This window comes from Papaver somniferum, chromosome 4 (genome assembly GCF_003573695.1).
Source record: "Papaver somniferum cultivar HN1 chromosome 4, ASM357369v1, whole genome shotgun sequence".
Lineage (NCBI taxonomy): Eukaryota > Viridiplantae > Streptophyta > Magnoliopsida > Ranunculales > Papaveraceae > Papaver > Papaver somniferum.
In genome coordinates, this window is record NC_039361.1 from 106418229 (window position 1) to 106443542 (window position 25314).

The window sequence follows — 25314 nt, forward strand, 5'->3', positions numbered from 1 at the left end:
ATAATCAAAAATTGGGTATCTCTGCGGGTTTATCGCTCTTTCTCTTCACGATCTACTTGTAATTGATATCCTTATTTGTATTAGGGTTTTTATTATCTTGATGTTTTTTGATGTTTTTGTTAATCTTGTAAGCGAACATGTAATCACTATTTTGATTTGAATGAATTGAAATTTGTTGATTGGGCAAAAAAAAAATGTCGATTGATAACTTCACTACTACTTAGAAAGTATGATTATGAAGGTAATTTTTCTCTCTATAATGCAAAAAGGGAACAGACACATGAGTCATAAGGACCTCCATTTCTTAACACTATTTGAGATTTATTTTATTTTTTGAATAATTAGAAGTGTTGATGGTGCTTGTTTCAATTGATTTTTTACGATAAAATTACGAGGTTTTGCAAAAATTTTAATATAATTTCAGTTCATGATTTTTTATATGGTAAAAAGCTTCATTTTTGCCATTGGTCAAAGAGAGTTCCATTTCATTTTTGTGGCAATTATTGATTTATCATAAAGTTAAAAGATAATAATTAGGAAGAAAACAACTCAAATTCCTAATTGACATTTGTTTTCTTAGCTTGTATGACCCACGTGTTGACTCATTTGAATTAAAATTTCATAAATTGATACGACTTGTATTAATGAAATAAATCTTCTAGAATCGGAAAAATTACATAACAATATTGTTTTCACTATATTTTCTATTTTTGACCAAGGCATTTAATTTTTGTCATTAAATGGAGAATTTACATTTTTCATTACCGTGTCTATAAGAAAAATTACATAACAATATTGTTTTCACTATGTTTTCTATTTTTGACCAAGGCATTTAATTTTTGTCATTAAATGGAGAATTTACATTTTTCATTACCGTGTCTATAAGAATTAATTCAGAATCTTTGATTTCTAGGATATATAAAATTGACCATGAGTCTCAATCTACTATTTGTCCAATCACATTCTTAATATTAACATAACATGTTGTAATTCACGATTTCACAACCTTACTAATTTGGTCTTCAATGAATTTTAAATTAAAGTATGTAGAGAAATAAATCACTTGCAACATCAATTTTTATTATTATTTTTTTCAAATTTCCTTAATTTGATGGCTGCAAAATTTATAAGTATAAGATTCAGAGGAAAAAAGGAATCTCAAGGAAGGGTCCTCTTAACTTGTATACGCGTATACATGTTAAGGTGCATTAAATTCACATTTTTTTGCATTGGAAACAACATTTGTTTGTTTTATTGCAATGAAAACAACAATTCTTTGCATTGGGAACATGATTTGTTGTTTTTAGTGTAAGAATTACCAATTTCTAGTAGAATAAGACAAAAAACATAATTTCCAATACCATTAAACAATTATTTATTAAACCTTAACATGCATACGGGTATACAAGTTAACAAAACCCTTAAAAAAATATAAAAGAAACAAGTGTGAAGTAATTATAATTGTTATCTTTACATTTTTAATGATCAGCTCTTTTTTCCTTAAAGAATGGTAAAGCAAACGACTAATTCACTATTCGAAAAAGAGAAATGGATTTGTTTTGCAATTAATGTTTTAATTTTGGGATTTCAAATTTCAAAAAAAAGAAAAATAAAGAACAACAAAATTGTATAGAAAGATCTTAAGGTACATTGAATCCTCTGCAACTGACTATTGATTAGCAATCAAAATCACAATCCTTCAAAAGATTTCAGTTTAATGCTAGTCAATAAATAGGAGATCATTCTAGTGTCCATTACTCCCGATATTTACATAGTTCCCAAATTCTCAACAAGTAGGTAGTTCCCTAGTTCCCTTATTAGCTTTTTTGCTGCATAACCATTATGCAATTTTTTTATAGCGGTGCTTATATCTGCTTATATAAACACTAAATTTGTATTTGCTTTCAGTGACTGGTGTTGGAGGGGGGTTTGAAGCTTTAAAAATGCTTAGAGAGAAGCCAGGTTGTTTTGATCTTGTCATAAGTGATGTACATATGCCAAAAATGAATGGATTTCAGCTACTTCAGTGCATATTGCAGGAATTCGTCAATCTTCCCGTGTTTCGTAAGTTTAATTAAAAAAGTGTATTTCTAATTTCATTCATATTTCATCATCTTCGTTTAGGATCATAAATCACACTGCGATTTTTGTCATCATATAATATATGCATATGACTGTCAATCATATATAAATCTATGATGGAAAATGATTTTCTTATGCATATGAATTCATATATATATATATATATATATATATATATATATATATATATATATATATATATATATATATATATATATATACAGTGATGTCCGGTGATAACGAACGTGAAATGGTGACAAGAGGAATCCTAAATGGTGCTGCATTTTATCTGACCAAGCCTTTGACTTATTCTGACATTGAGAAGTTATGGCAACATGTTTTTACAAGAAAGATGGAAACCAAAATCATGAAACAAACAGAAATTCGTGGACAAGATTCGCTGCAGCAAGAAAAACAAAAGATTAGTAGCATTGATGGATCTTCTAAAGCTAATGACCAAGAAACACTGCACAAGACATACGAATTAACTAATAGGAAAGAACCTCTTGACGATCCGCTGAGCGATGATGAAACAAGTCGCCTTCCTCAGATTCCAAAGAACGGCAAAGGGGTTATGTGGAAGGGAACATTACAAAATCTCTTCCTGCAAGCTGTTGAATACATGGGGGTTACGCGTAAGACCATAACTATCATCTATTTCTTGGATTACTTAACTCTTACACTCTTGAAACGTTTTTAATTCATGTCGTTCTTGGATTTTGTTGAATTAGATGCTGAGCCAAAGAAGATACAAGAATACATGAAAGTTCCAGGATTAACTAGAAAGAACATTGCAAGCCACCTTCAGGTTTATTTCTGACTAATCATACCATACTGTGTACTCCATTCGTCCGGATTTAGTTGCACTTTACACGAATATTAAGAAATAGATAAAGAACAATTTTCATTTCAAAAATATCTTTACCCCTATCAGTTTTATCAACTGAATCCGGACAAGATAAAAATACAATTTTATCAACTAAATCCGGACGAAGGGAGTATAAATTAAGAAAAATAAATCATATAAAATGGATGGATACAGTTCTTGTAAATTTTGACGCAGTTTTATGCATTTTCTATTTGGTATCTTTAACAAATTTGTAGTTTTCATTTATGCAGAAGCACAGGTTCAAAGATCGAGTGGAAAAAAGAACAGATCCAAGTACTAGTGCACCGTTAAATGTACAAACTTAGAGTCCTCAAGAAACATCTCAATATTCATTTTCATCATTCCAAGCAGAGTCAAGAGACAGTAGCTTTCAGGGTTTTAATGCGCCATCATCGTTATTTCCGACAAACAACAATCAAAGGTTAATGGCGCCAATACATCAACCATGGCTTTCACATAATACTTCTATTGAGAATGAACAATCTATTAATCCGCAAAACAAAGCTGTTATCAGCCATTGCAACACGACCATTTGCAGCGACGAATTTATGGCCGAACTCATCTTCAACGCAGGGCGAATATTTAGTAGATGGTGATACTGATGATAGCGACACCATTTAGCTAGAACAAGCTGGTTAGCTATGGATGGAGTGAAAAGTTGTATGCTTGTACCAATTATCGTGGATCAGGAGTCGATCTTCTATCTTTTACGCCATGTTGTATTTGTAGATTTAGCGGCCATTCTTTATAGTTAATTCTTATTCATCGATATCATCCATAGTGAAACATACGATGTTGTTTTCCGTGGTATTAAATTGAAACCTTTTATCAATCTATATGAATAATTTGTATTGTAGAATTGCAGTTGAAATATTTTAATAGGTTGTTTGGGTGAATATTATTATTACAAATTTATCGTTTTATACTAAATCTTCATCATTCTATTAGTATAAGTGCGTCTGGAGCGAATAATGGTGACAAGGACGGCATATTCCAGTTGTAATTGGTGCATGGAGCTCGATGGCGCAAGAAATTATATGCTTGTTTTGATGATGGATCTCGCTATGAATTCAGTTGTGGAGAAGCTAGCCGGTTAAATTCAAAATATGAATAACGTGGTAGTTGCTTTTCCAATACATTCTGGCTTTTATTTATTGATTTTGCTGCTAATTTTAGTAGTTAGTTTCTGAACTTTTTTTTTTTTTTTGTTATCTTAATCTGCAGCCATTTTCTTTATCCATGTGGTTTGTATTTGGCCTGAATACGTGATCAGTTGAATTTGCGGTACTCGCACTTTGGCTAAATTTATTGGTGGTTTGGAGACTTGGAGTTGTGTAAGGACCCTCAAACTCGTTAACGTTATTTGATTGGTCTAGTGATGGTCAAGAGACGATTTAGCCAATAAGGACTCGATTAGTTTAACACAAACGTTAATTAATAGAAATTGATTTAACAATAATTTAGTTACGAAAGTACCATTGGTTAGATCTCGAAAATTTATGTGAATTAGACTACTTGAACGTGTCATTCGGATACCGGAAGAAGAAAATATCTTCGGATTAGATTAGTATGAATGGTAAAATAGTCATTTTACAACGAATGTTAAAGAGACGAGTATTCTTCTACGGGAACCTCTACCATTCTAGATCATTCATTTGGTTGCCCTTATCCAATTCGTTTGGGTGTCACAGTAATTCCATTTTGGTTTTATACCAAATCCAATCGAAGAGAAACCAGTTCTCTTCTCTTCTTATCCTTCTTCTTCTTTCCTCTTCTGCTCCTCTTCTCCTCTGTTCTTCTCTGTTTCATGACGAGAGATGAAGGTGAGGTTGATTGTGTATGAGCGTTTCTTCTCATGCTTGGTGTATTTATGAACTGAGTGAAGTGGTGACGTTACTGAAGATGATTTAGTTCTGGAAAAGCAACGAATTGGTAAGTTAAATTAGGGTTTCATATTTGATTGAAATTTGTGTATGGAACTGTTGTAACTTGTTAGATTATAGATGGGTTTGCTCTTAATTGAGGTTTTGATTAAGGAATTAGAATTTCTGTGATGGAATTGAAGATTAGGGTTTCCATGTTCTTCCCCAAAATTAGTAAATTAGGATTTCTGGAATAGTAAGGAATTATTCATTAGATGACACAAGTTGGGTAGGTGTGAATTCGATATTATTGTTTAGAATTTCAGTCTCAGACTCTCAGTTGAGAATTTGAAAAGAAGGGAAAATGTTTATGATTGAAGAACTGAGGTGAGTCGTCTATGAGATTGAAATTGATATGAGCAGTGATTGTGGGTTGAATTGCTGAGAGTATTATTGAGCATTGGTGATGTTTGGTTGGTTGTATTGGCTGCAGTCCATAGAATTCATAGTGATGCTGCTGAGATGATGCATGTGGGATTGTAAATGGTGTTTGAGTACCTGTATCAAAGATTGGCGATAGGAGATGAAGATAAAGATTAATTTGTTGTCTGTGAAGTTGAGAAGTTGGTGTTGATGCCAATAGTCCTGTGATGCTGAGAAGAAAATCGAGATCCTGAACTGCAGGTGACTAAGGGAGGCTAAGTGGTAGAATAGATGGGATAATCTGTAATGCAAGCCTGACTGCGGTTCAATGGAAAAATTGAGAATGTTATGAGGTTGCTGCTTCAATGATACAGTCATAGTTATTGTGACTGAAAGAAATGGAAGATGAATGAATTGTATAATTGACTAGAGTTGTTGGTTTGTATGTATTAGAACTGTTAGTGGGTGGTTAGTAATGAGAGAAGGCCTTGCAGGTGTTAATGACATAGGTGAAGCTGAGTGGGTGGTGAGACACAAGGTTATTACTGAAGAGGATGTTGTTTATCAATATGCAGGGTAAGTGGTGAAGTTGGAATTGATGGTAATGGTAGAAGGAAAACAATGTGTTGTACAGTTCAAGATGGTAACAAATAAAATTGGAGGCTGTGTATGAATTTGGTGTAGTTATAGACTGAGGTAGGAGCTGTAATGTTGTGGAAGTTGAAGGTTGAGAGTTTGTTAGAACTGATATTAGTGGTGATGGTTGTTTAAACTTCTGCATCTTGAATTTAAGACTATTAGTCATCTTAGTCAGTTTAAGTGACTTGTATAAATGTTTTGGTTTGTTTGAGTTGGATCTGTTGAACTCAGTAGTGACTCGTTTGACTCAGTTAGTTGACTGAGTTAACCAGTTGACCAGACCTTCACTTGTTGACCTTGACTGAACTTAACCTTTGACAGACGTTGACTGTTAGCTGACATCTCTGACCTGACTTAGACCGTTATTGACCGTTAGTTGACTAGGATGGACTGGACCTTAGATTAATGGGCCGGTTAGTGGACTTGGCTCTAAGGTTAGTGGACTTGGACTTAGAGCCAGATGTCCAATTGTACATAAATTAGACCTTCGTGGTCTGAATTAGCTTTTGGCTTTTTCTATTAAGTTGTACATCTTCCTAAGACATATCTAATGGACTAGAGAATCAACCCAATCGAATTAGTAAACTCTTATATAAACTAAAAGTATAGAATAATAAGTTGTAGAACCATAAATGGGCTTAGAACCATTAGATTAACTTTGTATGTTTCTTGTGTGAGCCATTTTGGCTAGATTCTAAGAGTTCTTCTGTGATTAACAGTTCATCTTTATTAACAACAATCGATTCAAAAGATGAACCCGTGGATTGTGGATCTCGAGGTAGGCATGGCTTGTCATCAATTCAGGTGGGAACTTTGTAACCTTCTTGTAATCATTGAGCATTCTTTTAAATGCGAGCATGATGTGTCATTACTTCTTATGAGCATATTTGAGTGTAAATGATTGGGTATGTTGTGTAATATGCATTGTGTGGATTCTCCAAATGTTATATCTATTTTTATGCTCATTATAGCCCAGATGAGGCAATATCGTTATATAGGGGAATATTACCTTTTACAATTTCTTGTGAGAATCCATTCGTTTGATATTATGCTTGATCGCAAAACCTTCGGGATTTATGATGGTAGTTCTTGAATCATGGTTTGTATGGGCACTCTGTGTGGATGGGGTTATCATTCGAGTCTGGAGTTATCCTGCTTTCACTTTCTCCAATGAGTTTGGCGAGGTCTGAATGACATATTTTAGTTGTTCTAGTTTCACTTATGTAGACTCATCCGGTGGTGGTCTTTCACGGATATTGTTATTATGGTCCGCAATACCTGAGGAAGTGGAATTAGAATAACATTCTTTCATGAATGATATCTTATGATGCTTGCTGATTGCTGAGTGAATAATTTGATGTGTGTTTGAGTGAAATCCCCGCGAGGAGTGACTGTGGTCTCCCCACATCTCCTTGCTAAGTCTTATAGCTCAGATGAGGCAATACATAGCACGGGAAGTGCATATAATAGCTATCTAACGCGTAAAGAGAAATAGTATTATTTTTTATTTTATAACCTAATTTATGTCGTTAATGACCCAGATGAGGAAATAGTATATATCGAGGTATTTGGAGAAATTACTCTTACACATGTTATGCACGATGATATGTTTAAATTACTACTTCTTTATAGCTATGAAGCATATTAGTGATTACTTGAGAGTTACATGTTTTCGTTGAGCCCCTTTTTGGGATGATGTGCTCATTCGTTCCCACTTCAGTTTTAACATTCAGGAGACACGTGAAGATATTCGTTTCCGTAGCGTAAAGTTTCAGCGAATTGAAGATATTTATTTATATTTTATATATGTATATTTTCTCTGTAAACAACACATGGTTATATTCGTATCACATGAGAGATCTTCATTTTATCTGTAACAGAGTGTATGGGTTTTGCTTTTGGGCTTAGTTTATGTAGTCTAGATTCTTGAGATCGTTAGTCTAGATTTTATGCTTCAATTAGTTTGTAATCCTATTAGCTAAGCAGGTTTAGTAATTGGGGCGTCACAAGTTGGTCATTGGAAAGATGCATGTGTATTTTGGTGCGCTTTATATGTCCATATGCGAACTATGATGCATCGATACTGATACGGGGATTCGTCAATTTTCATAAAATGGGATACGGTGGGATACGTGTATTTATTAAAAAAAATATTTAATATAAATATAATTCATTCTACTAAAAAATTATAAAATAAAAAAATCCGATAGAAACTATTTTGAATATTAAAGTGAGCAAACATTAAATTTTCAGCATTTTGGGTTTCAGTCTTGCTTATGTTAATTGAATGGATAAAATCATATGTACTCCGATTTCTCTCTAAAAAACATGAAAAACATGACTGCCCAATAAGCCTTAAAGCTAGATTTTTCTAACACTGTTTTCTTTTTTTAAAGCACCATAAAAATAAATACCAAGTCTTATTTCTTCATAGTCAAAAAGTTATTAGGTTTGGATATAATTATTCGATATTCATGAGTACAAATATCCATAAATATTTAGATTTCATGTATAAATTTATAAATATATAGATTTTGTATAAGAAAATTAAATGTTAGATTATAGGAAGCATCCCCTAATAGAGTATCCGAGAGGTATCCCAGAATATCTCCTATCCTTTTTGTAATTAAAAAAAGATGACACTTTAAATGGAGTGTTTGATACGTATTCGCAGGTACCCCAAATATCCGATACTAATACGGCGCCGATACGGATACGTCACCAATTTTGGAGTATCCGTTAGTATGCGAACACCCTGGCCCTACCTGACAACAACTCTGGAGGCCCGTTGAATGGTTTCTAACCTGTTATTATGGCCCGTTAATGGGTTTAAAAAGGACGTCTTTTGGTTTCTCCACTTCATCGTATGAATCAGAATGGCCTATGGAAACAAATTCCTTGCAAGAAAAAACAGAATGATTTTTAGATTTTTAAAAGCACGAAGGGATCTGAATATCATACGGTTGCGGAAACAACTTCCATGTAAAAATCAGAATGGTTTATCGAAACACGAAGGGATTTGAACGCCATAAAAACCCTATAAATAGATGACCCTTGTAAGCTTAGCCTCCCACAAACATACACATCAACACTTCTCTGTTTTCCTCTCCTCCTCTCATCAAGTCTTGCTCAATTTCATCAACTAAGCTAAGATATGGGTTTCAGTAGCAAAGCTTTGGTTTTCTTCCTGGTAGCTATGATGGCAGCAGCTTCGTCAATGGCTGCAACTTATAGAGTTGGTGATACTGCTGGATGGTCAATCATGGGAGATGTCGATTACAATGAGTGGGCTTCTTCCAAGACTTTTCATGCGGGAGACATCCTTCGTAAGTTTCTTCTTTTCAGTTTTTCTGTCGTTTATTATCTGTTAAATCTTAGCTAGTTTTTCTATTTCATCTTTTCTTAATGTTGTATATGTTTATTGTTCGTCTTAGGTTTCATCTACAGGCCTGATCTCAACAATGTCTTACAAGTGACATCTTCGGACTATGAATCGTGTACTGTAACAGCTCCACTAGCCACCTACCTGACAGGGGACGACTTTATTCCAATCTTGGGGGATGATGATCATTACTATTTCATCTGTGATGAACCTGGTCACTGTGAATTTGGCCAGAAGGTTGACATTCAAGTTGCTCCCCAAGTTCCAGATGTTTCAACACCTTCACCACCAACTTCAACTCCACCTCCACCCTCTAAATCTTCTGCGTCGTATCTTCTCTCTAGCAGTGTTCTTGTCGGTTTAGTTGGTGCCGCAGCTTATCTTATTTCTATGCAGTAGTTTTGCTTACAAGTCTTGTCGGGCTTAAATTCTTTAAAACTATTTACACTGGGGATTTTACAGTTTTTTCAATTTGGCAATCATGATATGGTATGCTTGATTTGTAAGAAACCTCAATCTGATTAGGATTATTATGGGATTCATTAATGTTTTATTGACTTTATGTATATGTTTGTTGTTTGTTTTACGTTTCGTCTACGATCCTGAATACCACAATGTCTTACAAGTGACATCTTCAGTGTTGCAACTCTAATCATGGGGGATGATGATCACTACTATTTCATCTGTGGTTTCCGTAATTACTGCATTTCGGGCCAGAACGTTGACATTCAAGTTGCTAAATCTACAGGACGCTGCAACTTATCTTTCTATCTTTTATGCAGTAGTCTTGCTTATAAGTCTTGTCATGGTTTTCATTCTTCATGACTTTTTACAGTAAGGATTTTACAGTATTTCCAACTCAGTGATTATAGTATGCGATTGATTTGTAAGAAACTTCGACAATTTAATTAGGATTTTTATTAAATTTATTATTATTTTCTGAAACAAATCAATCTAACAGCCAAAACAGATGCATATAAAATGGAAAAAGATATGAATGGATATTTCAGTTATCTCTCACGTAACAAAATGTTTATGCAGTAATGCTACAAAAATAAAAAATTAACGGGTGCGCGAGTTATAATTCCAGAGGTGTCACCATCCTTCCACAAAAAACCCATCAAAATAAAAGTAACACAAAACCCCATCAAAACAAAATTAACACAAAAATTCCAAGTTTAAATGTTGGTTTTATCAAATTTTATTTTGGTTTCATCATAACATCAAATTTTATGATGAAATCAACATTTAAATTTGGGATTTTTGTATCAATTTTTAAAAATTTGGGATTTATGTATCAATTTTGTTTACGATAGAGTTTTAATGAATCCCAACATTTGAATGGGGTTTTTGTACCACAAATTTGGTCACATTGGATTTTTATGACTAGTTTTGAATAATTAATAGCTGAATCATATAACAGAAATTCTAATATACACTTCACTTATAACACTAGGTATATTCTAGGTCTCCTAGAAAGTTGGATGAAACTTTAAAGAGACAAAGTAGAAAAGAAAACCGTAGTGGCTAATTATAATTTTCTATATCAACTGCGTCTGCGAAAGACTAAACATTTGGCTTGTCATAGTATTTCCATGAGTGATCGAAGATCAAAAAGTCAAATTAATACTAGCTCAAAAAGTCAAATTAATACTAGATGTGCGTACATATTTAATCATCGAACACGTGTATATAGGAAGATACGTGAAGAGCATGCAGGCAAAGTCATCAAAACACGATGACACACGCCCATAGCCAAGAAGCCTATCCCGGCGACGTCGGATCTTTGCCCGAACAAATCTAAGGGCAGAAGTTAAAAGATGCACCGAAAACACGATGTACTGCGGAGCACCAAATAACTCCCGAAGGGTTACTTTATCTCATCCCCAAAATATGCTAAGATCAACGGTGAAGTGAAAGTTAACTGACATGGACGTGACAGGGGCAAAAGACACTTGTCTGACACGAGCAGGCGCCTCAACTACCCGCATTAAACACTCTGAGCAGTATCCGTGTCGATCAACCCGTGGAACGAACGAGGATGGCTCTGCGTGATCAAGTAATGAACGAAGACCTCCGCTTGATGGACACAAAACACAAGAAGATAAGGTTCCAACGGCCCTCAGAAATGGGTCCCACACTCTAACCCTATAAATACCCCCTCTCCACCAAGAGTGAGGGGATCGGAAAAAATCAGGGAGAGAAGGAGAGAGAAAGATTGTGAGTGTAAGTTAGTCCTTTACAATATACAGACCTATGTAAACTCCAAAGTCACACTACTATCCATGTAACCATCAAGTATATAGTGAAACAACAACCCCGTGGATGTAGGCCTTAGTGCCGAACCACGTAAATCCCAGTCTTATTTACATTTCAGCACTTTATATTCGCCTAACGCTCCTTGAGTTTTACTTTTATACTTCGTTTTCTTTATCTTCCCCTGCGTAAACTCCCCTCGCGATGTTATTAGATGAGGCTATGATAAACCCGAGGGTTTTGAGCCAAGGAATCAATGCAATCGTATTATCAGTGCGAGACGGTACCTAGAGTGCGAACATTGTTTGTGAACATATAGATGCCCTCGTGATTTACGTTTTCACAATTTGGCGCTAGAAACAGGGACTTCGTCCCGGTAAAAGATTTATCTTATCCTGTGATTTCATATTAAATTAGCATATGATTGCTCTACTTCATTAGCTCTGGCAGTATCTGTCGAAGCAATTCAAACTGGTTAAAAGATTTATTGCTTAGATCCATGGATTTACATTTTTTAGATCTCGTACGAACTTGTCTTTCCGGTGGGTTTTTGAAAATTTTCAAAAAGACCTACGTGCATTTTCAAAGGGATCCTTTCACGTATCCACATACCTTCAATGAACCCGCATTTTTAAAAAGTTCTTTGTGGCCCTCGGGCAGTTTTTTTTTTCTGTCTTGGAGTAATCAATTTCGTAAACTAACCCGATCCGCACGGACGTTTCTGTTTCTCGCTGTTTGAAATTCCCTTGTGCAGAAAGAAAACGACATCACGATTGAAAAGATGCAGGAAGCAGGAAAATCCAAAGCCTCGTCAAAGGAAGCACCAAGGACAACCGCGGTCATCACCCGGAGCAAGCATAAAGGAGACAAAGCCAAAATAACTAGTCATAGGCAGGACACTACGGAAATCACTTCGCCTATGAACGCTAACTCCGTTACAGCCGCGGCCCTCTGAGCATCGGCAGCGAAGTACAGTACGGCAGCGGCAGCCCCAAAGGCTGCGGAAGCCAGCAAAACTCTTGTTACGAATCAATCTCACCAACCAAAAGAAAGGGTGGATGAATCCAGAACACATCAACCCGCGTACCCGCCAACCTTCGGAATGCCATCAACAAACGAACAAAATTAAACTGTGCCGGTGGGCACTCCGCCCGATTTGGAAATGCCAACAATCGAAGCTGAACCTCCACCACCGTTAGTACAAACCATAGAAGAAGGCGGCACCATGGCCGTAGTAGCACGAGCAGGGACTCCCAATCAGGGGTCAAACCAATCACATCGACTGATGGCTGAGCTTGAAGAATTGAAGAAGAGCCAGCAGGTTTACGCAGATGCTGTAGTTCTGTTGGCCAGAGAAAACCAAGATTTAAAAGACCGGATTTCCCTAAGCACGAAGACCAGCCAGCAACTTGATGAGGCAAATTCAAAGGCACCAGAACCAAATCGAGACCGAAGAGTCATCGTAGCAGCCAATGGAGACACGGCTAGGGGAAGTAGCACATCTGACCCAGATTACAATGACGGAGAGTCAGACTATCACGAGCAGAAGAGCGTAGGGAATCACCGCGCGATGGAAGAGATACGTGATGAAATGATGGCCGATATCAGGCAATTAAAAAGTAGACAAGGCAGGGGAAGGTTAGTAGAGGTCATGAGAGAGGATAACTCTACGCCCCTAACTCATCGCATGTCCAACACCCCTATTCCGCTGAAATGCCCTGTCCCGACGTTCGAATGCTATGACGGATCCAGTGATCCCGCTGCACATATTCGGTATTATAACCGTGTCTTAGCTAGATGGAGTCAGAACGACGCCATACTATGTAGATACTTCCCTTCAAGCCTGAAGGGATCGACATTGTCTTGGTTTGATAATCTTCCACCAGACTCTATCCACTCCTACGACCAACTCGCAGAAAAGTTCTTAAGAACTTACATGTACAACAAGACTGTTAACACCGGAATGGATAAGCTCTTTTCACTGGCAATTGGCTACAAGGAAACCATGAGGGAATACACTAACAGATGGCACAAGATCTGCCAAGCCATAGGAAGTGTGGACCCAGTGGTAAGTATCAACTGCTACAAGTGGGGATTAGACCGAATGAGTCCACTGTTTGTTGAGATTCATGGAAGCGTCCCTAAGACGGAGGGAGATCTTCGAATAATTATTGAAAAGTACGCTCGTCTTGAAGAAATCCAGCGTGAAAACCCGAGGGCGTACACGCAGAGGTCTCACCGTACCAATTCAGCAGAACAAACCAATGGGGCCAAAAGGAATTGCTCAGTGGAGCGGCCTCACGAAGACAGGAAGGAATGAAGGGATGAACGACGAACAGGCGACCGAAAATTCGAAGATCAAGTTTACACAAAGCTCAACGCTAGCTATGCTCGGATCCTGCGAGAGATCAAAGGAAGGGAAAACCTGGAGTGGCCATGGTCTAAGGGAAAACAGCCCCCGAGAACCGAGAAGTCTAAAGATTACTGTGGATATCACTGCTTCAACGGACACCAGGCCGAAAAATGTAAAAACCTCAAAATAATGATCCAAAAAATAATTGATGCTGGCGAGCTCAAACATTACGTACGAAAGAATGTCGCCGAGGATAGATCCAAACGAACCAAGCCAGTCCAACTTCCAGAAGGGAACCGCACAATCAACACCATCTCGTGTTCTGAAGCCGCAGGGCCCTCACTTACAGCACAGATAGGAAAGAGGTTACGGAAGCAGTTCGAAGACCGCTGCAAATTGCATAAGATCGATGGGATAGAGGTGGACGAGCACGAAGAGTGGATGGACTCACCTATTATCTTCGATGCTGAAGATATCGAAGAATATATGGAAGACCATAACGACCCCCTAGTCCTCACACTACCAGTGGCTGGATGTAACCTTAAAAAAATACTCATAGACGGGGGAAGCTCAGTGAACATTCTATTCTACGACGCATTCAAACGAATGAAGCTCCATGAAGAACATCTAATGACCTCTTATTACACCATCTACGGATTCAATGGAGCACCCACAAAGCCATTGGGAGACATCGTGTTGCAAGTTGACGCTGGACCCATGAAATTAGAAACACGATTCAGCGTGGTGGACGCCCCATCCCCCTACAACGCCATTATTGGACGAAAATAGTTACATAAACTCAAGGGAGTGGCGGCAACGTACTACCAATATCTCAGATTCCCAACACCTGAGGGAGTAATGGAAATCAAGGGAGATCGGGTCTCTGCAAGAGAGTGCCAAGCCACTCAGGATCGTATCAACAACGAACAAGAAGAGCAGCGAAAAACCTAAGAATTAAAAATAAAGGAGCCGCGAAAGAGAAGGCCATAGACCTGTTCCTCAACGAAACTACAGGAAAGGGCTTGACAAAATATGATAATGTACTAAGCACAGAGACAAGTACTTTAGCAGCCAACGAAGGACAGAAACATACCAAATAGCAATCAAAGAACGTCCCAGTCCTCGGGGACCCGAAGCCGGTGTTCACACCAGTAGAGCCCGTAAAAGAAATTAACATAGGAACGGAAGAAAACCTGAAGATGATCAAAGTAGGGACCATAATGGACGAAAGAAGAGAAGATTCTCTAACCAAATTACTTAAAGAATACGCGGATGTATTCTACTGGAAGCTAGGACATATGCCGGGGATTGACCCGAAAGTAATCCAACACGAGCTACGCATCATACCAGGCACACCCCCGTTCAGGCAGAAAATTAGAAAAGTTGCACCAGAGTATCATAAGGCAGTGGAAAAAGAACTTCGGAAACTACTAGACACAGGATTTATCAAGGAAGTCAAGTACCCTACATAGATCTCTAACATGGTCGTCGTTCCTAAGAAAAATGGAGGGGTTAGAATATGCATCGATTTTACTAACCTCAACAAGGCATGTCCAAAGGACAGCTATCCCCTGCCAAGCATAGACCAGCTGGTAGAAGCAGTAGAAGGATATGAAGAACTGTCATTCATGGATGGACATTCTGGCTACAACCAAGTAGGCCTGGCAGAAGAAGATCAGCCACACACAGCGTTCTACACCCCACATGGCCTTTATTGCTACACTAGAAGGCCCTTCGGACTTCGAAACGCAGGGGAAACATACCAAAGAATGGTCGATGCTATCTTCAGGCCATGGATTGGTAGTACCTTAGAAGTCTACGTTGACGATATGCTCGTCAAAAGTAAGATGCGCGAAGATCACCACCAGGATCTGAGAGACATCTTCGAAGCAATGAGAAAACATCACATGAAAGTGAATCCAGAGAAATGTACTTTCGGCGTCACCTCGGGGAAATTCCTCGGGTATCTGGTAACAAAAAGGGGCATTGAGGTAGACCCAGTGAAGATTCAGGCCATGGTAGAAATGCCATCCCCGAAGAATTTAAAAGAAGTGCAAAAACTCAATGGGTCCATAGCATCCTTGGGCAGATTTATTGTCCGATCCTCGGACAAATGCAAACATTTCTTCAATATTCTCAAAAAAGGGAGAAAGTTTGAATGGACCGCAGAAGCCGGATCCTGATGAGGTTTTGGCATTATACATAGCAGCAACAGAAGACGCAGTCAGCGCAGTGTTGGTCAAAACCAATACGAAGATAGAACAGCCTATCTATTACGTCAGTAAGACCCTCAATTCTGCGGAAAGAAACTACACAAAGATCGAACACCTTATCCTAGCATTGGTATGGGCTACTCAAAAGCTGAGAACCTACTTCCTAACTCACTTCGTCCGGGTCCCATGTAAAGCACCATTGGAAGCAATCCTCAAAAGCGCGGGAAAAGTGGGCAGAATAGCCAAGTGGAACATCCACCTGGACCAATTCAACATCATTCATGAAATTCAACATTCTCGAAAATCCCAAGTTTTGGCGGATTTCTCAGCAGACCTCCCTCTGGACAACGACGAAGAGATTAAGGGAATACCAGAAGCCGAGGAATAAAGCAAGGATCCAATGGATATCCTCGAACCCGCGAGTCAAAGACAATGGGAAGTCTTCGTCGACGGTTCCAAAAATAAGGAAGGAGCAGGAATAGGCATTTTCATCACCACCCCAACCGGATAAAGGATTGTACAGGCACTCAGGTTAGAATTCAAAGAGCATACCAACAACATCGTCGAATACGAGGCAGTCGTACATGCCCTCCATGTAATAATAGAAATGGGGGTAACCGATGTAAGACTGACAAGTGATTCGCAGCTTATCATACGGCAAATAGGGCTCGAGTACAATGTGTACGATGACACCCTCTAAGCTTACATGGCCTTGGTCCAAACATTGGCATCACAAATTCCGAACATCAAGTTCCGGAACTTATGCAGAAGGGATCTCAGGCACGCGGATGCCCTAGCGTATATATCATCCATGCTGAAGGATAAAAGCGTCGAAGCTATTAAAATAACAAGGGTATACGAGCCTTCGATTGCATCTCAATTCTCCTTCGCTACCAATCAAGATACAGTGGAAGAAAATATCGAAGACCAGGTAGGAGAAGACATGCATAACGATTTTGACGAAGAAGATATCCTGTCAAGAGCAAATCAAGACGAAGACTTCAGCAACGAAGATGATTGGAGAATGGTTATCCATGCGTTTCTCGAAAAGTCATAAACAAGCTAGGAAAATACTCTCCAAAGTAGGAAGATATGATCTCCGAGATGGGGTCCTGTACAAGAAATCCTTCATCGGACCTTTACTACGTTGCTTATCCCGGAAAGAGGGGCATCGAATTCTAAACGACATCCATTATGGTGACGCAGGGAATCATAGCGGCATGAGATCACTAGCCGACAAAGAAAAAACGCAAGGATATTACTGGCCCACAATGATACAGGATGCCGCAAGGATGTCCCGACGGTGTGAAGAATGTCAGCGCTTCGCCAAAAAGATACACGCGCCGGCAACAATGTTAAATTCTGTAGATAGCCCGTGGCCATTTGCAAAATGGGGCATAGATATCGTCGGGCCTTTCGTCGAAGGGTCAGGAAAAAGACGATTTTTGATAATAGCCACGGACTACTTCAGTAAATGGGTGGAAGCTAAAGATTTAGCCAGGATCAGAGACGTGGATGTGTTTACTTTCATATTCCAGAACATCATTTGCAGGTTCGGCATACCAGCAGAAATCGTGTCCGATAATGGTAAGCAATTACAGGGGAAAAACATAGACATGCTCTTCGATACTTTCAAAATAAGGAAGAACAAATCCACCCCCATATACCCTCAAAGAGATGGACATGCGGAAGCCACTAACAAGACCCTCGCCCTTATCCTCAAAAAACAATTAGAAGAACATAAGGGGAGATGGTGTGAACAGTTGCATAATGTGTTATGGGCATACAGAACAACAAGAAGATCTGCCACTGGGGAATCCCCGTTTCTCCTCACTTATGGAGCTGAAGCAGTCATCCCAACAGAGATCCTCATGCCAACCACAAAGACAAGCATGGGAGAAAAATCTCACAACAGACATGATGTTAGAGAGATTGGACGATCTAGAAGGAAGAAGGGAAGCAGCATTGCAGAAGATGGAAAATTATCAACGAAGACTAGCAAGGGAGTATAACAAAAAGGTAAAGCTTCAAAATTTTGTAGAGGGGCAGTATGTGTTGAGAACAATCCCACAGTATCAACGAGAAAAGAGATGGGGAAAGTTAGCACCTACGTGGGGAGGACCTTTTATAATACACGACATTGCGGGAAACGGTTCCTACTACCTTCGCAATCTGAAAGGCGAGGTCCTCCGGCATCCTTGGAATGCTAAGTGGCTTAAACTATATTACCCATAGGAGTAACGCAGCTTTGCATCTGTGTGAAGAAGACCAGAACAAGAAGGCAGCGTGACCGCTCTACATGTTTCTATCTCTGGACGAGGAATTGCAGGACTCAACCTATCAATCAAACAAGCTTTCTAAAATTCAAGTAAACAAAACCTATCAACAATATTGGGGAAAGTAGTTAATCTACAATCTCTCAGGGCTCCCCCATCAGTGTCCATAAGTGTAAGACCAGGGGGAAGACACCCAGCAGAAAGAGATACCCAACCAATCTTAAGGCAACGGGTCGACGGAATGGGTGTATGTAAATATTTTAACCCCATATCCTAAAACGTTGCCTCGGCCCCCACCGTCTAGGAATCTTCTGGCCAAGGGTTCGCCAGCGGGGTGACAGGTCTCAAGACGATCACGAAGGTACCTCCCTTCGGTATCGCACCCAAACACTTATTTTTAGTGTCCTTCCTCACAATGCTTAAAATAAACAACAAACTGATATTGCAGGTATATCTAAAAAAATGATCCATTTCATAAAGGTTGGTTACAAAAAGCGGCAAGGCCAATACAAGGAATACACATCAAAAATATTCTTTTTACAAAATACTAGCAAAATCTAACGGAAGGATAATGATGCCGCGGTCTCTACTTAGATGATGTCGCCCCATCAGCAGGGTTGTTCCGAAGAGTTGAAGAGACGCTCCCACCAGATGAGGGTCCCGAGGATCCAGGCAAGGAGGAAGGTATTGGACGACACGGATAGCTCTTCACGAGTCCATGCTCGGTCTTAAGGCTAAGCTCAATCTTCTCCAGCATCTTGTTTGTCTCCTCAGCCAATTGACACCGAGCCTTATGCATAATAACTGTCGTCCGCTGTTGGGCTTGGGATAACAACGAAGATAGACGATTCACTTCTTTAGAAGAAGCACCAACGGCCTCCTCGCGGGATGCCGCCAAACTCTTAAAATGATTAGTCTGTTCTTCCTGCCGCGCTAAAGAAGATTGAGCCTTTTCAAATTTTTCATTTGCAACGCGGAGTTGTCCCTCGAGCTCTGAAAAAGACAACACCAGGGAGTTAGCACAGAAAAGACACAATCACACTCGATGAAATAGGGTTATACCTTCGACACAAGCCGAAGCCTCTTCATACTCATTAACAACCGCATCTCGCGCTTCATCAAGATGGTCATATTCCACGGATAATTTCTTATAATCTAGTTGAAGGTTGGTGAGAGTAAATTGACTGGCATCTAATTTTACCTACTTCATCGAATCCATGTGACGAAGGTGGTTGACTTCATTGTTTATCTCTGATACCCCTTTGCCAAGTCTGTACATACATACTTCAAGATTTCTCTCAGACTCATCCTGGTGGGTTATTTCAGCGCGAGACGCAGCAAAGTTTTTGCTTAGAGCCCCAACTTCGGCTCTGGCATCGTCCCTTTCCCTGGTAAGACACAACATGCTCTCCTTAACTCCCGGAAAAGGAAGGGAGCGAGCCTTTCGTAATTCCTCTTCCAGAAGATGCATCATAGACTCCAACAATGAAGTGCGCTCACGTGATTCCCGCAGATTCTCACGTGTCCACAGCAGCGTACCATTGAACAAAGTACGGTCATGGTTATACAGATTCTGCATATCAACCATTTGAACATGCCTTGCGCGCCATCCCTCAGCCCGAGCGTCCCACTTTTTGGCTTCGCTCTTAATTTTCTCGACCATCTCTTTGATAAGAGATTTTTGCCGTGCCCTTTCGTTTCGAAGCCATATCAGCTCGGGGACGCCAACCACTGGAGATAGGGTGGGTAGACTCAGACAGAACAACTAAGTAGTATATAGGAATTACGACGAACTGCGAGGGTAAAAGAGGAAAAAGAACCAAACCTGTGAAAGCTGAAACTTGGCCGCGAGTTTTCTCCAACTCAGAGCGAACTACAACAAGCTCTGAACGAAGACCAGCCTCCGCTTAACCCAGCCTTTCTTTATCTTTAAGGCTTTTCTTCAGTTCTTTTATTTCTACCTCAGCCGCAGATAATTCCTTTTCTCTGTGACGAAGCTTAGCCTCCAACTTCAAAGATTTCGCTTTAAATAATTGATACAACACATGGTTACAATGCTCACTCCTCATCATCTACACATCAAAACGGAAAACATAATTACACCGAAGAATTCGATCGTCACGAAGAGATATGTACGAAGACTTACCTCCAAGACACGCTGCTGAGGAAAACCATATTGGTACCCATCGACTATGGCCATCATATCCGCGACAGAAGTAGGAGGCTCCGATATGAGGGTAGCTTCGGGAACACTCAAGCTTTTCCCCCACATCTCAGATACCCGCGCCTTAGAAGATAGTTCCATCATATGACGGGTATAAGCATCGGAATCCTTTTCACCAGCAACCACCGGGGCAGGATACATGAAGAAAGAAGAGCTGAGGCAGAAGAACGTGCAAATTTAACAAGGCAAAATCACGAATTAAGGATGGAGAATATAAGACTACAGAATAGAAGATCGAGAAGTATTACAAAATCATATTCAAGATAGACTAGAAGAGAAATGAGGCGAAACTCACCCACAATCAATGCTGGAAACAATATTCAAGAAGAAATATCAAATCCTAATGAAGAATATCGCGAAAATAGAGAAAGAGCTGATGATTGTTACGTTCCACAAATGAAACTTTTGATGATGGGCAAAATGGTGGAAATCAAGAGAACGGACAACATCAGGGACGAAATGACCAAGATGGCGAAGGAAATCGAGAGGAAGGAAGAAGAATTTTACATGTGAGAGAAACTCAAAGAAATCAACAGACAATTGAAGAAGAAATTGAAGGACATTATGCTGAACAAGCACGTTTAATCTATGAACGTGAAAGATTGAGAGCGGAAATAGAAGAACAAGAGCTTCAGGAAACAATTCGCTAGAACAATCATGACAATCGAGAAAGAAGGCGTACACAAAACCGGAATAACGGTAATCTCAATGAGGAGTATGATGGAGTAAATAGGATGGATGAAATACATCGAATTGAATTGATAAGAAATGAATAAAATCATGGAGGTGAAAATGAAAGGCATCATCATATGCGAATTCAAGATAAAGATGAGGAATAGAATCGCAGAAGAAGACGAGATGAGGATAATGAAGAAGAAATGCAAAATTTCGCGAGAGAAGATAGACATGAACGCAGAAGAAGAGAGGCGAAATAAAAGAGATCAATGGATCAAGATTGAGTTGTAAATAAACAAATCTTGAAATAATTAGAAGAAATGAGAGGAATGCTAAATAATAGAGGAGAAGTAGGTAGAAGACAATTGGATGAAGCAATAGAAGAAGCTGCGAAAACTCCATTTACAAGGGAAGTAAAATTAGGAGGAATACCACCGAAATGCAATTTGCCCGCATTAACCAGCATTTTTGATGGAACAACTTGTGCAATTCAACACATTAAAGCCTATGTGAGGTGCATGTTACAATGGGAAAATCATGATGTCGTATTGTGCAAATATTTCGCATCCAGCTTAACAGGAGAGGCGTTAAAATGGTTTGAAAGTATACCAAAGAACACAATAACCTCCTTCAATCATTTGCAGACTACATTCTTGGGGGCATATATAAGTAATAATTACTCGCGACCTGGTATAGAAGATGTGTTTGGATTAAAACAAAGGATTGGCGAAAGTTTGAAACACCTGACTAAAAGATGGAGAACTATGTGTAGCTAAATGGTTGGCCGTGTAGATGAGAGATATCTTATATTATTATTTATCAATGCTATGTTTGCAACAAACCTATTGTATGTCCAAATTTTCAGAGTCAAGAATACGATCAAAATGACTGAATTGCGAGAACTTCAAGAAGAAGACATTTCTCTAGAGGAAAGGAAAAATGAAATGGAATCATATCCAGTTGCGAACACCATCTCACAAACAGCGAATGCAGGCTTATTACCCAAGCTAATAAACACAGTGGCGAATACTTCGCAAGTACAACAAGAAAAGGTGACAAGTAACAATCAACAGAAACTGATAGCTATGGGAAGCCGAGATCAAGAAGAGTATGAAAGAGAAAGAAATTTCTACAATCGTGGAGGAAATAACAAAGACAAAACTATAATAGAGGACAAGGAGGTCACAAGGTAGTATGGGAAGAAATCAAGATGCCACCTCTAAATGCAAGTGTGGAGAAGATATGGGAAGCTATAATCTTGATGGAGAGTATACCAACACCATGGAACATAGGAACGGAACCACCTCCAAACCACAGAAGTCATGAGTTTTGTTCTTATCATCATTTTCATGGACATACCACAAATGATTGCAGAATTGTAAAAAGAATTATTTTGAGAAGGATAGATCAAGGAAAACTAAACGACTTTCTGGTAGGGCATCCACAATCTCAACCACTTCCACCACCACCAGAACATCACAAAATGAATACAATGAAAAAGAAAGAAACATTCTTCATAGAAGTTGGTGCAAAAGCAAAAAATCTATTCTGTCACTCTATCGTACATTCATATAAGACAATTGGAGATTTTCATGATAATGTTTTGAGTAGAGTGTTCGCAAGAGATAATGATGGAAGAGAAATTATGAATATTGCGAAAATCTCGCCACTAGAGGAATGATAGAAACAGATCATTTATTTTACCGCAGAAGAAATTCCCGAAGGAAAAGAGGTGCATGACATTCCATTGGTAGTAAAATTAGAAATTAATCCAATACCGAAAGAAGATGAGGATGATGAAGCTGAAGATTCATGGGCAATCAATAGAATTCTAATCGATACTGGAAGATCCGTGAACATCTTATTTTATCATACTTATAAAACCATGGGTGGAAGAGATGTGATCTTATACCATCAACATATAAGATATATGGTTTTAATGGTACTGCTAACAAGCCTAAAGGGAAGGTTACCATGCGAATTCCATTGAAGGGAATATCTTCTGAAATATTATTCTGTGTCGTTGATGTAGAATCACCCTACAATGCGTTAATTGGTCGACCTTGGCTACATGGGATTCTAGGTGTAGCTTCAACTTTTCACCAGTGCATCAAATTCCCTCACCCCAATGGTGAAGGAAAGAGGTGTTACGAAACTGAGATAGAATCTTGTGAAGGAAGAGCAAACAAGAAGGAAAATTGGCGACACAAAATCAAAGATACACAAAGAAGTGAGAGGTTGATGGTGGATACAACCGAAATGAAAGGAGAAGAGATGTTGCGAAACTAATGCTAGCTCAGAATAAAAATAATGAACATACCACTACTAAGGAAGCAGTAGCAGAAAATAATAAAGAAACAGAGGATGACAAAGGTAATAAAAACAATATGAATGATTAAGTTGTTGCGATACTCTCGCAATAAGAAAAATTCTCAAAAATATATTTGACTGAATGGAAAAATTGAGATTGTGAAATTCAGATACAATATGATGATGTGCGAAACTCTCGCAGAGATAATGAATTTTACAGAAAGTAATCAGAGAAAAATGACAAAAGAGAAAGAGGCAAACCTTTATGGCGTACACCCTAGTTCGCGAATAAAATTTCGCAAGAGGCAAATGTAAGACCTAAAGTAAGTCATATAAGGGGGTACCTATAGCATGACTCAGGGAAAGGCTACACGGCCACCGGAACCTGAGTCATGGAGATTTGGGGTCAATGAAGCCCATACAGGAGAGGCACCTCAGATTCTCAGCTTAAGCATATGACTTAGGTTGGGCGACTAAGGTAATAAGGACTCTCCCAAGGAGTGCAGATTTGATCAAGGCGCCGAGGTACACGGTTGAGTCAAGAGTGCCAGAGACGTTTGAAGCGTACTTTGCCATTCTTGACAAGTCTTGGCTTATACTACACTCGGCCTGAAGAAAACCCCACTTAGGGTGTAGTCTCGTAACCATAAGCCCTATAGGTAAAAGGGATAAGAGGCTGCGAAAACAACTGGTTTTTGTTAAGACTGGATGGGAGGAGCTAACCTTGTATGGTATAAGTACGCCTCCTTGAAGAGGCAACCAGGGGGGAGACAAGGGCGACACCCTCCATTAGGGAGATGATAAGTGTCTTAAGACGCAAATGTCATGAGGCTTTTTATTCGCAAGGATATTAAGGCTTGTCATATTTGTGCAACAATCCTGAAGAGGCAATAATACAAAAGAAAAGGATAAGACGACAATGTCATGGGGCTTCATTTTCGCAAGAATATTTAGGCATGTCATATTGTCGCAACATTCCTAAAAAGGCCATAATACAAAATAAAAAGTTAAGGCAAGATCAATGGGTTTTTGCATGAAAGTGCAATGACGTCCTGCGATTTTGTCGCAATGACAAGAAGTGGCATAATAAGACCTTTAATTAGGAAGGAAAAATAAGACCACACAGGAATGAGATTTTGAAAAGAAACAAAATTCACTTCGCATAAGATTGCGAAGTTATACAATAAGAATTTTTTTATGAAATCTCTCATTTGGATTCAAATAACAGAGGCAAGTATGGGAATGTATGAAATTAGAAAATGTTATTTGTCTCCATATGAGAGATTTACTCAAAAATTCAAGAATTAATGATTATATTGATTAACTGTATTGCAAAGAAGAATTGTTTTAGTTAATGCAGGTCAAAATGAAAGAAACACAAATATACAGAAAGAAGAAATAAATGTACAAGTATTACAAAGAATCAAAGAAAGAAGTAAAAACTATTTCATAGTTAATCCCTCATTATCTTCATCAAACTTGTTCCCTTCTTCGTCTGCGTCAGAATCTTTATCACCATCGGAACTTCCATCACTATCAGATTCTTCATCGTCAGCTTCGCTATCAGAGATAATCAAACTGGGAGTATTCTGTGGGATTTGTTCCAAGAGACAAAGATAATCAGAATGTGGGGTATTATGATCGTCACAAACCATTTGGATAGTTTGATTGCGAAAATGAATAGCATCATTCTTAAAATTCGCAACAATGATCTTGATTTGATTCTTTAA

At 38.7% G+C, this 25314-nt stretch overlaps 2 protein-coding genes and 1 long non-coding RNA gene across 3 annotated transcripts; all 3 read left to right on the plus strand.

Moving 5' to 3' along the window:
* Positions 1-1951: 1951 nt before the first annotated feature.
* Positions 1952-3705, plus strand: LOC113274146 (two-component response regulator ORR26-like). Its single transcript, XM_026523630.1, has 4 exons — positions 1952-2064; positions 2307-2717; positions 2814-2890; positions 3202-3705. The coding sequence occupies exons 1-4, from the start codon at positions 1995-1997 to the stop codon at positions 3274-3276; spliced, it is 633 nt and encodes a 210-aa protein (XP_026379415.1). The 5' UTR covers positions 1952-1994; the 3' UTR covers positions 3277-3705.
* A 1024-nt stretch (positions 3706-4729) lies between these two features.
* LOC113276267 lies at positions 4730-8024 on the plus strand. The gene is made up of 3 exons (XR_003324219.1): positions 4730-4903; positions 6615-6699; positions 7616-8024. It is a non-coding gene; the product is annotated as an uncharacterized LOC113276267 (long non-coding RNA).
* Positions 8025-8988: 964 nt separating this feature from the next.
* LOC113276266 (mavicyanin-like) lies at positions 8989-9740 on the plus strand. Its single transcript, XM_026525846.1, has 2 exons — positions 8989-9221; positions 9330-9740. Exons 1-2 carry the CDS (start codon positions 9050-9052, stop codon positions 9674-9676), a joined length of 519 nt encoding a protein of 172 aa, XP_026381631.1. The 5' UTR covers positions 8989-9049; the 3' UTR covers positions 9677-9740.
* Positions 9741-25314: the final 15574 nt, after the last annotated feature.